At 43.4% G+C, this 14,553-nt stretch overlaps 1 protein-coding gene across 1 annotated transcript; it reads left to right on the plus strand.

Annotated features, from left to right (window-relative positions):
- Positions 1-1,855: 1,855 nt before the first annotated feature.
- On the plus strand, positions 1,856-14,140 carry LOC124265162 (CAAX prenyl protease 2-like). The gene is made up of 9 exons (XM_046699949.1): positions 1,856-1,980; positions 3,760-3,865; positions 4,154-4,234; positions 4,930-4,990; positions 6,023-6,081; positions 8,626-8,734; positions 9,473-9,544; positions 12,819-12,881; positions 13,217-14,140. The coding sequence occupies exons 1-9, from the start codon at positions 1,865-1,867 to the stop codon at positions 13,414-13,416; spliced, it is 867 nt and encodes a 288-aa protein (XP_046555905.1). The 5' UTR covers positions 1,856-1,864; the 3' UTR covers positions 13,417-14,140.
- Positions 14,141-14,553: the final 413 nt, after the last annotated feature.

Genomic DNA, 14,553 nt, shown 5'->3' on the forward strand with positions numbered 1-14,553 from the left:
CGTCTCAGATCTACGACAGATATAATAGTCTCACAGATCTACCCAAGTCTCACAGATCCATCTACACTAGTCTCATAGATCGATCTACCCAGTCTCACAGATCTACCCAAGTCTCACAGATCGATCTACCCTAGTCTCACAGATCGATCTACCCTAGTCTCACAGATCTACCCAAGTCTCACATATTCATCTACCCTAGTGTCACTGATCGATCTACCCAAGTCTCACAGGTCGATCTACCCAGTCTCACAGATCTACCCAAGTCTCACAGATTGATCTACCCAAGTCTCACAGATCCTACTTAGTCTCACGTATCTACTACCAGATCTACTGTACTCCCACAGATCTACTGTACTCTCACATATCTACTCTTGTCTCACAGATCTACTCTACTCTTACAGATCTACTGTATATACATATCTACTGTACTCTTACAGATCTACTCTTCTCTCACAGATCTACTGTACTCTCACAGATCTACTCTTGTCTCACAGATCTACTGTACTCTCACAGATCTACTCTACTCTCACATATCTACTGTACTCTGACAGATATCACAGATCTACTCTACTCTCACACATCTACTATACTCTCACAGATCTACTGTACTCTGACAGATCTACTCTACTCTCACAGATCTACTGTACTCTCACATATCTACTGTACTCTCACAGATCTACTCTACTCTCACAGATCTACTGTACCTCTCACAGATCTACTGTACTCTCACAGATCTACTCTTGTCTCACAGATATACTCTCCTCTCACAGATCTACTGTACTCTCACAGATCTACTCTACTCTCACATATCTACTGTACTCTCACAGATCTACTCTACTCTCACATATCTACTGTACTCTCACAGATCTACTGTACTCTCACAGATCTACTCTACTCTCACAGATCTACTGTTCTCTCACAGATCTACTCTACTCTCACAGATCTACTCTACTCTCACATATCTACTGTACTCTCACAGATCTACTGTACTCTCACAGATCTACTGTACTCTCACATATCTACTGTACTCTGACAGATCTACTCTACTCTCACAGATCTACTGTACTCTCACATATCTACTGTACTCTCACAGATCTACTGTACTCTCACACATCTACTGTACTCTCACAGATCTACTCTTGGCTCATAGATCTACTGTACTCTCACACATCTACTGTACACTCACAGATCTACTGTACTCTCACAGATCTACTGTACTCTCACAGATCTACTCTACTCTCACATATATCTACTGTACTCTCACAGATCTACTCTACTCTCACAGATCTACTGTACTCTCATAGATTTACTGTACTCTCACATATCTACTGTGCTCTCACAGATCTACTGTACTCTCACAGATCTACTGTACTCTCACAGATCTACTCTACTCTCACATATCTACTGTTCTCTGACAGATCTACTGTACCCTCACATATCTACTGTACTCTCACAGATCTACTGTACTCTCACAGATCTACTCTACTCTCACATATCTACTGTACTCTCACAGATCTACTGTACTCCCACAGATCTACTCTACTCTCACATATCTACCGTTATCTCAAAATTTTCTCAAGACAGTTTCGTACTTTTGTGCAGAGACCATAATAGATTATTATATCTATGTGATCTCTGCTGTACGCTTATATAAATATAAATCCTGAGGTCATGTTTTATTAGTTCAGATTTCGTTTCCCTGTTAACAATTGTGTACACTGGTTTTATTTTCTTTCTCTATAACTCGCGTGTATGCCGCTCCTCATCGTATGTGAACAAATGACTAATGACGCGACTCACTAGAATCAAGTGGAGACAACTCGCAGCGTCCACGTCACTCTCACGGAGTGGAGAATGTTTAAAGATGGCGGGTATTGTGTTCGCGCTCGCAGCATGGCAAGCAGTGTTACTTTGTCTGTTGTTTGCAGTAATGTACGTCGGCAGTCTATATGTTTGGACAGCCACGGTGACCAAAGACCGGTATGCTTTTTTAGATATTTCAACACTTTGATGTAAAGAAATCACAAAGTTGTAATTTTGGCGATATGTCAAACAACAGTTTGGTGGGTAGGTGTCGTATAACCTGAATAAGTTCATAACGCTCAGCACAAAGGATGTGTTATTTTCAGATTGCAGGGGAGACAATCGAAGATGACCAAATGAATCCAGACGGACTCCTCTGTATGCCCGAAAATTGGTCGTAGGCGAAATTAGTCGTTCAACGTCTTGACTTAATAAAATTTGAAAAGAAACATTTGTTTAAGAGAGTTGACTGTTAAATTTTCATGAAGTGTCAGAAAGCGAGAAAAGCTAGAAGCTCACCACTTCCTTGTTGAAAAAGACTAAAAGAGAGAGTCTTTAATGGACTGCAATGTCTCAGTTAAAGGGTTAAATGGACACAGATCTATGACAAGTCCACGAGACTGGTTGTTGCCTTTTTATTGGTTTCTACCATGCATACTTGGATGATATCACAAACTCGTTCATGATGATTTTTTGTGCATTTTATAGTGAAAGGGCCCATACTCATATTAATCGACAAAGATTATATGCAAAATAGTGGAGCATATGTTGTATGGGATTACAGTTTCTCTGTAAAGTACATATTCTAGCACTTTTGCGTTGAGGCCAATCAGGGATTCGAACCCACACTCTCAGAGTCGGGAACCGAATCGCCAGCATACAAAGTCAATATGCTACAGCCACTGTTCTGATAGACTTGAGTAAATACCCTTGACGTGAGATATCCAAATGCAACCCACTGATTGCTGTATATCCTTGACACCCTTAGAGGCTGAATGTCACAGTGTTAATGCTATTGACACCACAGATATATACTTGTAATAAAGTCATAACTGAGCATCAAATATACGATGACCAATACACAGGTGTAGAAGATAAAAGTTATTGTTGTGTTTTAAGCAGCTAGTTTTCTGTAAAATAATTATCATTACTGTTTTGAGTATATTAACTGAACTTCATTGTTGCCAAAATATAATTGTTCTATACTAAGGTGCATAATTGTACATGCCCATTTAAACACACATTCAAATTTGCAAGCTGAAAGGTTTTTGTTAGATTTAAGTTGCTAATGAGGTCCTCCCATGTTTGTCTAAAATCTAGCTTGTTGGGTCGCTAACATTAATTGCATCAGATGATTATGTGGACTTATTAAAATGGCGTCTGCAAGACCATTGAGAGTTGGGAAGGTTTTTCCTTTTCAAAGAAAATGTAAATATATTTATGCAATATTCTACTATGATGTAGATATGGCTACCAATAACCTCACAACATGTTGCTACCTTGTGCCAGATGGCAATACCTATGACATTTCTGATTGACATATTGCCTACATAAAGTACTTAACAAATTAACTTACATTTAATTGTTCATCCTGCTCTGATAATGTTGAAAGGATTCGACATTGACATTCCAATATGTTATAAATTCACACATTTGGTATAAAAACTTCTGAAAAACTTGGGAACAATTTTGATACTTTTATTGTGGGACATTTGAGATAAATGAGATAAATGAATAAACAAAGTTATGTTTGGGATTACATTTTCTTAGTAAAATACTAACAGACGTATTTTTGAGGTTGAGTCCTATCTGGGCTTCAACCACTAAAGTAGCAGAATCTGTACTTTACTAACATATACATGCTTTTCTGAGAATTATCTATACTAGTATTTTTTTTAACTCTTTAATACAAAGTGAATAAAATGGAGAGACCTGTACATGTTCCCTGTCTTTTAGAGATCACCCGGACACAATCAAGCGACGGTTCATAAGTGTGGGGATTATCTCCCTTGTTGTACCGCCCATGCTGTGGTTCTTCAGTGAATACCAGGATTCAGATCAGGTAAGTTCAAGTCCTGATGGGTCATCAGTGGCTTGAAAGATGAAATAGGGTTTAACGTTGAGTTCAACATTATGTGACATCATACATGCATGTCTTTGTGTCTGTCTGTACTTGTGTGGATTAAACACTCTTTATAGTGCTATATGAGATGCCACAGTGTTAACATGGATACACACAGAATGACATGCTGTGATGAGTAATATGAAGGAACTGTTAGAATGTGTATATTGTTATGTGTGGTCATATGATGATGATGATGATGATGATGATGATGATGACGTGTTTCAGGCACATGGCCTACTTTCATGGCTGGGGATTCGGTTCTGGGGATTTTTGCCGGCTCTCTTTGTTCCACTGATACTCACAATGGTTAGTGTCTGTTACCATGGTTACCTGTAAAAGCAGCCCTCTGTATATATCAACCATTTGGTGTCTTTATTCCAGAGCTGCAGATAACTTTTTGGGTCATTGAGTTATGTACTCGCTTGTGTTCATCTCAATTGGGTATCCTAATTTTCCTTTGAGTAACCAAATATATTGCACCCACCTCACTCAAGTGTTATTGCGTATTTTGACATTTTCCATTAATTGTAAATATATGATAAAGTTTAAATGTTGGTTTACGTGTTTGTTATATAAATTTGATCAGTAATATGAGATTTGACCAGAAAGACTGCAAGTTGCCAAGTTCATGTGCTGAAGTAGAAACTCAATATACCTTAGTTATTTTATCTATTTGTGTGTACGCATGTAAGATCAAATTTATTGAGTATTTACATAAACCAAGCGTACTTGTACGCAATAGACCTAATAGGAATTGAGTTTTCACATAAATATTTGTGTACTTTACGCAGATACGCAGCTTATCTGTACCTCTGTTATTCTATGTTTAGTATCGCTTCCAAGTGACTATCACACATTTAATTTGGTCTTCAATAATTGTGAGAGTAATTGGTCCCTATGCCAAGACTGGGATTTTCCATTAACAGGCAACATGATGTTGCCATGCCTTTATGTTGCTTTCTATGTTGATCATTCATCTATCAGTTGCATTTGTTCTGCAGGTGCTCTTCATGGGACCTCTGGCTCTGCATTACATAGATGGAGTGTTCAGACTGTATCTGGGTAAGTTCTTCATTGTGGTGGATACTGGTGCTGGAATGTTGTTCTGGTGAAACTCTCTCTATTGTCCCTCACTTTAACCTGAGGATAGGATGAATGGAAAGGATGAGACAGTATTACCATTTGACAGCTGCTTGCAAATAAACAAATCTTGTTCAGGCAAGTTATGTATTTGTGAGCACATAACCAAGCCATGTTATAGCTGTAATATTGCTGACTACTGGTTGCCGTGTTATAGCTGTAATATTGCTGACTACTGGTTGCCGTGTTATAGCTGTAATATTGCTGACTACTGGTTGCTGTGTTATAGCTGTAATATTGCTGACTAGCTGTAATATTGCTGACTACTGGTTGCCGTGTTATAGCTGTAATATTGCTGACTACTGGTTGCCGTGTTATAGCTGTAATATTGCTGACTACTGGTTGCCGTGTTATAGCTGTAATATTGCTGACTACTGGTTGCCATGTTATAGCTGTAATATTGCTGACTACTGGTTGCCATGTTAGAGCTGTAATATTGCTGACTACTGGTTGCCATGTTATAGCTGTAATATTGCTGACTACTGGTTGCCGTGTTATAGCTGTTATAGCTGTAATATTGCTGACTACTGGTTGCCATGTTATAGCTGTAATATTGCTGACTACTGGTTGCCATGTTATAGCTGTAATATTGCTGACTACTGGTTGCCGTGTTATAGCTGTAATATTGCTGACTACTGGTTGCCATGTTATAGCTGTAATATTGCTGACTACTGGTTGCCGTGTTATAGCTGTAATATTGCTGACTACTGGTTGCCGTGTTATATGGCTGTATATTGCTGACTACTGGTTGCCGTGTTATAGCTGTAATATTGCTGACTACTGGTTGCCGTGTTATAGCTGTAATATTGCTGACTACTGGTTGCCGTGTTATAGCTGTAATATTGCTGACTACTGGTTGCCGTGTTATAGCTGTAATATTGCTGACTACTGGTTGCCATGTTATAGCTGTAATATTGCTGACTACCAGTAACATGACCTCATGATCTGCTGCAGAGCCACGTTACTGGACCAACAGTCTCAGCAACCTGATCTGGATCCGCAACCACATCGTAGTGAGTACGCACTTCATCTCTCACTTGACTTGATCAGGTTCATATGTAATTCATATCTTTAAATAAAACTCATACAGTGAAGTATGTTTGATGAAAGAGAAATGAAATTATTTAAAGCCAATAATGCTGATTCTACAATGACTTCAGTAAATACTGCATTGTGATTGGTTAATTAAAGTCATTCATTATACCTCTGATTTTCCAACACTGTCTCCAAAGTGTTATGTGACCCATACTCAGTAGGGTGATTCTCCAGTTACCTCCGTCCCAGCACCAGTTACCTATCCTCCTTCCCAAGAAAGCACCAGCTACTCTATCCTTCAGTACTTAGCTACCTCCATCCTCCCAGCACCAGTTACCCATCCCAGCACCAGCTACCTCTTATCCCAGCACCAGCTCCTCCATCCCAGCACCAGTTACCTCCATCCCTAGCACCAGCTACCTCCATCCCCACTAGTTCCACCAGCTGTTACCTCCATCCCAGCACCAGCTACCTCCACCAGTTACTCCATCCCAGCACCAGCTCACCACCAGTTACCTCCATCCAGTTACCTCCATCCCAGCACCAGCTACCTCCCATCTCAGTACCAGCTACTCCTATCCCATACCTCCATCCCAGCACCAGCTACCTCCATCCCAGCACCAGTTACCTCCATCCATCCCAGCACCAGTTACCTCCATCCCAGCACCAGCTACCTCCATCCCAGCACCACCTCCATCCCTCCTCCATCCAGCACATGTTCCCTCCCATTCTTTCATTACTTCCATCCACAGCACCAGCTACCTCCATCCCAGCACCAGTTACCTCCATCCCAGCACCAGCTACCTCCATCCCAGCACCAGTTACCTCCATCCCAGCACCAGCTACCTCCATCCCAGCACCAGTTTCCCTCCATCCCATTCCATTCTTCCATCCTCTCCATCTTCCTCCATCCACTTCCATTCCATCCCAGCACCAGTTACCTCCATCCCAGTTACCTCCATCCATTCCAGCTACCTCCATCCCAGCATTCCAGCTACCTCCATCCCAGCACCAGTTACTCTCCATCATTTCCATCCAGCTACCTCCATCCCAGCACCAGCTGTCCTTCCATCCAGCACCAGCTACCTCCATCCCAGCACAATTACCTCCTGTCCCAGCACCAGCTACCTCCATCCAGCACCAGCTACCTCCTCCTGGTCCTCCAGCACCAGCCTTCCATCCCAGCACCAGCTACCTCCATCCCAGCACCAGTTACCTCCATCCCAGCACCAGCTCCTTCCAGTTCCATCCAGCACCAGCTAACCTCCATCCCAGCACTAGTTACCTCATCCATCCCAGTCCAGCTACCTCCATCCCAGCACCAGCTACCTCCATCCCAGTAGCTACCATCCTCCAGCACCAGGTACCCTCCATCCAGCACCAGCTCCATTCCGTTTCCATCCCAGTCTGTCCTCCATCCCAGCACCAGCTACCTCCATCCCAGCACCAGTTACCTCCATCTTAGCACCAGCTACCTCCATCCCAGCACCAGTTACCTCCATCCCAGCACCAGCTACCTCCATCCCAGCACCAGCTACCTCCATCCCAGCACCAGCTACCTCCATCCCAGCACCAGTTACCTCCATCCCAGCATCCAGCTACCTCCATCCCAGCACCAGCTACCTCCGTCCCAGCACCAGTTACCTCTCCATCCAGCACCAGCTACCTCCATCCCAGCACCAGCTACCTCCATCCCAGCACCAGCTACCTCCTCCAGTCCAGTAGCATCCCAGCTACCTCCATCCCAGCACCAGCTACCTCTAGCACCAGTCCCCAGTAGCACCAGCTACCTCCGTACCTCCAGCACCAGCTACTTCCTACCTCCGTCCCAGCACCAGCTACCTCCCAGCCCAGTCCCAGCTACTCCCATCCCAGCATCAGCTACCTCCATTCCAGCATCCAGCACCTCCAGTCCCAGCACCAGTTGCCTCCATCCCAGCACCAGTTACCTCCCAGCACCAGTTACCTCCATCCCTATCCTCCATCCCAGCACCAGCTACCTCCATCCCAGCAGTTACCAGTTACCTCCATCCCAGCACCAGCTACCTCCGTCCCTCCATCCCAGCATCCCAGCACCAGTCACGCCCATCCCAGCACCAGCTACCTCATCCCATCACCAGTTACATCCCAGCACCAGCTCCATCCCAGCACCAGTCCATAGCTACCTCCATCCCAGCACCAGCTACCTCCATCCCAGCATCAGTTTTGTCCCACCCATGATTGTCGTAAGAGGCGATTTAACGGGATCGGGTGGTCAGGCTTGCTGGCTTGGTTGACACATGTCATCGGTTCATGCTGTTGATCACTGGATTGCTTTGTTCAGACTCGATTATTTACAGACCACGCCATATAGCTGGAATATTGGTGAGTGCTGTGTAAAACTAAACTCACTCACTCTATACACATATTGTGTTGAAACTTCCATTATGTTGTGGGCTTAGAGGCTGCAAGTTATTTGTTATCCTGAATGACATACAACATGCAGCCTGTCACTTCTCACATCATAGCTCCCTTTCTTTCAGGCACCATTTTCTGAGGAGTTCATATTTCGAGCATGCATGCTGCCAATCTTGGTGCCAGCATTTGGTCCAGGAACTAGCATATTTCTCTGCCCATTATTTTTTGGAGTCGGTGAGTCCTGGCCTACTTCCGTTTCATACATATTTATAGACTTTTATGGACAACAGAAAGATTTCAGACAGCATGTACATCCAGTCTGATAGTGCCCACAGTGGATGTACTTGATGCAGAATATCATAATCAACAGACATCAATGATACCTCATCCATCTTGCTACTGTGAATTGATAAGACAAACGAGCACTCCAGCTATCATCCCTAATTCATCTTATCAGCGATGTATAGTTTGTTTTGCCTCACATAAAGTGAGCTTCCTACAGTTGTTACTGTATGAGTTACCAATGTCCACAGCTTTTAATATATTTCATGCAGACCATCATGTTTCTTTTTGTAATCCCTTTTATATGTAGTAATCTGTAGTACTGCATCGATACAGAAATGTTGCATAATAACATAAACAAGTTGTCATCCATAAAGAATCTTACCTTTCAAGGGTCTGTGTAAATGCCATCCATAAAGGGTGTGTCTTACATTGCAGGGGTGTGTGTAGACGCCTGCACACAGGGGTGTGTGTAGACGCCTGCACACAGGGGTGTGTGTAGACGCCTGCACACAGGGGTCTGTGTAGACGCCTGCACACAGGGGTGTGTTTAGACGCCTGCACACAAGGGTGTGTTTAGACTCCTGTCCACAGAGGAGAGACAAGTACCTAGATGTGACTACTTTTGTTGTCATAATCCCAGTTGCTAGAACCAAATAATGCTCCTACCATACATTTCTTTTCTTTTAGCTCACTTTCATCACATGATAGAAAAGATCATTCAGGGTCAACAGGAAGTTGTGGAGGCATTCAAACAGTCAGGTAACCATGGCAGCTCAGGGTCTGTTTTTCTTGGTATCTAACACTGGGTCAACTAGCCATTCAGTGAGTTAATGGCTCTTATAGCTAAAACACATGGAATTATCATGAAACGGCCCTCCTATTATCAGAAATGTGCGGGCCGCTCAACCTTAACGACGGGCAACTATCAGTTCTGTTGTCAAGTGACGTCATAGTGGGTGTGTTGGTTCATTCGACTTTGGCTTTGGACTGGCAAATATTCTGGGGCAAACAAGTCAAAGCAACCTGAATTCCCGTTTTAAATAGCGGTAATATTGGCTTTCTAGTTGGTGCTAACCTAACAATTGCACTATTAACGTTGTTGGACCAAAACCGAACATTGACAACTGACGTGTCTCACATAGTTTGACATGTTGCAGGCCATGGTCTTGTCAAAGGCCAAGGTCGAATATAGTCACTTTCTGTTGTGACGTCACTTGAATTGTTTGATGACGTAATTGCATTCGGTCAGTCAACCCCACCAGAAGTTGGTTTTGAGTAAACTTACAGTCAAATTCCTTCCTTGTTTCCTTTTTCTTTTCAACTCAAATTCGATGTATTTTAGCAATAATAACGGTAATGCTATTTTTGAGGGCATTATCATTTGCAATGTGCATAATACACAGAGTCAATTTGGCATGTAATGAGTTCATGGCTCAATCACTGGGTCAACTTGTCATGCAATGAGTTCATGGCTCAATCACACGGTCAACTTGGCATGCAATGAGTTCATGGCTCAATCACAGGGTCAACTTGGCATGCAATGAGTCATGGGTCAATCACTGGGTCAACTTGGCATGCAATGAGTTCATGGCTCAATCACAGGGTCAACTTGGCATGCAATGAGTCATGGGTCAATCACAGGGTCAGCTTGGCATGCAATGAGTTAATGGCTCAACCACAGGGTCAACTTGGCATGCAATGAGTTCATGTCTCAAGCTGAGGGTCAACTTAGCATGCAATGAGTCATGGGTCAATCACTGGGTCAACTTGGCATGCAATGAGTCATGGGTCAGTCACAGGGTCAGCTTGGCATGCAATGAGCATGCAATGGCTTGGCATGCAATGAGTTCATGGGTCAATCACAGGGTCAGCTTGGCATGCAATGAGTTCAATGGCTCAATCACAGGGTCAACTTGGCATGCAATGAGTTCGTATGGCTCAATCACAGGGTCAACTTGGCATGCAATGAGTTCATGTCTCAAGCACAGGGTCAACTTGGCATGCAATGAGAGCTCAATGGGTCAATCACTGGGTCAGTTCATGTCTCTTGGCATGCAATGAGTCATGGGTCAATCACTGGGTCAACTTGGTGCAATGAGTCATGGGTCAGTCACAGGGTCATCTTGTCATGCAATGAGTCATGGGTCAATCACAGGGTCAGCTTGGCATGCAATGAGTTAATGGGTCAATCACAGGGTCAGCTTGGCATGCAATGAGTCATGGGTCAATCACAGGGTCAGCTTGGCATGCAATGAGTTAATGGGTCAATCACAGGGTCAAGTTGGCATGCAATGAGTTAATGGCTCAATCACAGGGTCAGCTTGGCATGCAATGAGTTCATGGCTCAATCACAGGGTCAGCTTGGCATGCAATGAGTTAATGGGTCAATCACAGGTTCAGCTTGGCATGCAATGAGTTAATGGGTCAATCACAGGGTCAGCTTGGCATGCAATGAGTCATGGGTCAATCACAGGGTCAGCTTGGCATGCAATGAGTCATGGGTCAATCACAGGGTCAGCTTGGCATGCAATGAGTCATGGGTCAATCACAGGGTCAGCTTGGCATGCAATGAGTCATGGGTCAATCACAGGGTCAGCTTGGCATGCAATGAGTTAATGGCTCAATCACAGGGTCAGCTTGGCATGCAATGAGTTAATGGGTCAATCACAGGATCAGCTTGGCATGCAATGAGTTAATGGCTCAATCACAGGGTCAGCTTGGCATGCAATGAGTCATGGGTCAATCACAGGGTCAGCTTGGCATGCAATGAGTCATGGGTCAATCACAGGGTCATGCAATGGGCTTAATCACAGGGTCAGCTTGCATGCAATGAGCAATGAGTCATGGGTCAATCACAGGGTCAGCTTGGCATGCAATGAGTCATGGGTCAATCACAGGGTCAGCTTGGCATGCAATGAGTTAATGGGTCAATCACAGGGTCAGCTTGGCATGCAATGAGTTAATGGGTCAATCACAATGTCAGCTTGGCATGCAATGAGTTAATGGGTCAATCACAGGGTCAGCTTGGCATGCAATGAGTCATGGGTCAATCACAGGGTCAGGTTGGCATGCAATGAGTCATGGCTTAATCACAGGGTCAGCTTGACATGCAATGAGTCATGGGTCAATCACAGGGTCAGCTTGGCATGCAATGAGTCATGGGTCAATCACAGGGTCAGCTTGGCATGCAATGAGTCATGGGTCAATCACAGGGTCAGCTTGGCATGCAATGAGTTAATGGGTCAATCACAGGGTCAGCTTTGCATGCAATGAGTTATGGTTCAAGCTCAGGGTCAAATTGGCATGCAATGACTTATGGCTCAAGTTATGGTTCAAGCTCAGGGTCAACTTGGCATGCAATGAGTTAAAAATGGCTCAATCTCAGTGTCAACTTGGCATGCAATGAGTTAATGGCTCAAACACTGGGTCAGTTTCGGATACAATAAGTTAATAATTTTGTATGATGTTCTACATCCTCGATAATCTCCAGGGTATACGTTACGATCACTCTCCACTATACCCTGGATGCACCCACGGCTTGGGGCGATGAGTTTATTACCTCCCTTGGCTGGCTTTTTATCCAATTAGGTGCCTACGCTGGGAAGTTGAGCGTACCAATCACAACTCACTTTCGCTTCTTAAATTATCTAACCGTTTAAACTTGGCAACACAATTGATGCAGAGGTACTCTGAAAGAAGTAGAAGGAGTTCTTTCATATATTTCTTGAAAGTTTCAGATCTGTGAATTTGTCTTTATTATTTCCCCAAAAATCTGAGTGGCACTGCGAACAAACCATCGCGACTACGACCGCTATCTATGTTGACACTGGCAAGCTCGGTTGTAACGGCGGCTTAGCTGATTGGCTACTGTGAGAATGCGGAGTCAGCCAAGGGAGGTAATAAAATCATCGCCCCCAAGCCGTGGATGCATCCAGGGTATAGTGGAGAGTGATCGTAACGTATACCCTGGAGATTATCGAGGATGGATGTTCTAATAAATTCAGAAAATACAATCTATATATTACTGTTGCAGTGTTCCAGTTATTCTACACAACCATATTTGGGGCCTACTCTGCATTTCTCTTCCTCAGAACAGGTATGTCTACAGTCAAACATGAAAGTATCTATCGACTTGCACGACGTCTAAAGTATCTATTTCTCAAACTAATGTCATGCATAAATCTAACTATTGTGTGTGTCTGTTGTAGTATTGTATAGTTTATGTTTGATGTTAAATATGTTATGCCAGTAAGGTGGATTGATCTACTGATTATTCAGGCAACACTACTAAATGGGGGCAGATGATATGGTGGTTGATATGATAAGCTTCACATTTCTATTCCTCAAGAGTCGGTTGACAAAGTTCCTCGTTCTTCTGGTACCAGCTTGTTGTTTATGCATCAGCTCTCAGCTGCCATCTTGTTGTTGCAGGTCACCTGATGGCACCTGTCATTGCACACGCCTTCTGTAACCACATGGGCTTCCCAGCCTTCAGCGAGGTGATGGGTTACCAGAAATCCACCCGCACCAGACTTGTCACCTTCTTTGTAGCGGGCATGTTGCTGTGGATTGTGGTGTTATACCCAATGACATCTCCCTGGCTGTTTGCTAACGATGTGTACAGTGTGTGAATGATATGTTGCCGTGTGACAGCTGTGTGACGAGAGTGAGAGGAAGTCGCTGCTTCATACCCACTCCGTGTCTGCTACTGATGCTACCTGTCTCCATCACCAGGGGGTGTGCAATATCCACCTGGCATGCTGGACTGTGGGTGTAACCATGGAAACAGTGGACCTCATCACCTACCAGGGATTTAACCAGATCCCGTAGTCATTTCATTTCACATTGTGTAGATTATGTTCAGGAACCTGATGGGAACAGTCTGGTGTGTTGAGGCGACACGGAACATTGTACATACCCTGTTCGGCCCACAGGATCTGCTTGGTTCAACATGAGAACAAAATCTTCCAACATGAAGGTTATCAAATGTGTGGATAGAAATATGAATGAAACTTTACTCTCTTTCAGCTCTTGCATGGTTTCAAATCATAATATTAACAGACAAAACTATTTACTTGATATTAATATATAGGTAAGGCTGAAATATGTCATAAAGGGTGACTAAAATATCTGAACAGCAGCATGTCTATGATGGAAAGCTTATTCTCTTAATGAAACCTGAGTACGATCAGTACAAACATTTATTCAACAATTAGGTCATAGACTTCCTCATATTTAAATTTCTTCCTGAAGTTGGAAGTAATTTCACTAATTTTACCTGTATTCATATATTTGATGTTGTGGGAAGTCCAAAACTTACAGGTATAGGAAATGAGAGGCTAGTTGTAAGCCATTTGAACATCTGATAATTGTCATACCAATATCCGTTATGGTGGGCCGCAGCTGGCCCTTATTGTACTGGTACATGAACCTGTGAAAGATTATATTTTCTCCTAACTGGTAGGGAAGTGTTTATAGGTATCTGTCAGTCAATGGATTGTTTCGAAGATTGAAAATTTGCTAAATCCTTGGCTTTTGTCACTGTTGACATTGTCAAGTATGACTGCTGACCTCATGGGGTGTGTGTCACGTCCATGTGAACACATTGTCATGGTGGCGTGACAGTCAGCATGTCATGTCATGACATGGTGGCGTGTCATGTTGTCGTGACATGGCGGCTTGAACATGTGAATGTTGGCAACGATTTTTTTCCCATAAGCAAAAGATTGTTTATGATTGATCATCCCAAAATGTGTCATAGATTGACA

This window comes from Haliotis rubra, unplaced genomic scaffold, assembly GCF_003918875.1.
Source record: "Haliotis rubra isolate DU_JTF1 unplaced genomic scaffold, ASM391887v1 Scf964, whole genome shotgun sequence".
Classification (NCBI taxonomy): Eukaryota; Metazoa; Mollusca; class Gastropoda; order Lepetellida; family Haliotidae; genus Haliotis; species Haliotis rubra.

Coding starts and splice junctions, on each gene's coding strand:
- LOC124265162 (XM_046699949.1), top strand. CDS start 1,865: ATGGCGGGTATTGTGTTCGCGCTCGCAGCATGGCAAGCAGTGTTACTT. Junction 4,991..6,022: donor AGTGTTCAGACTGTATCTGG/GTAAGTTCTTCA, acceptor GATCTGCTGCAG/AGCCACGTTACTGGACCAAC. Junction 12,882..13,216: donor ATTTCTCTTCCTCAGAACAG/GTATGTCTACAG, acceptor TTGTTGTTGCAG/GTCACCTGATGGCACCTGTC.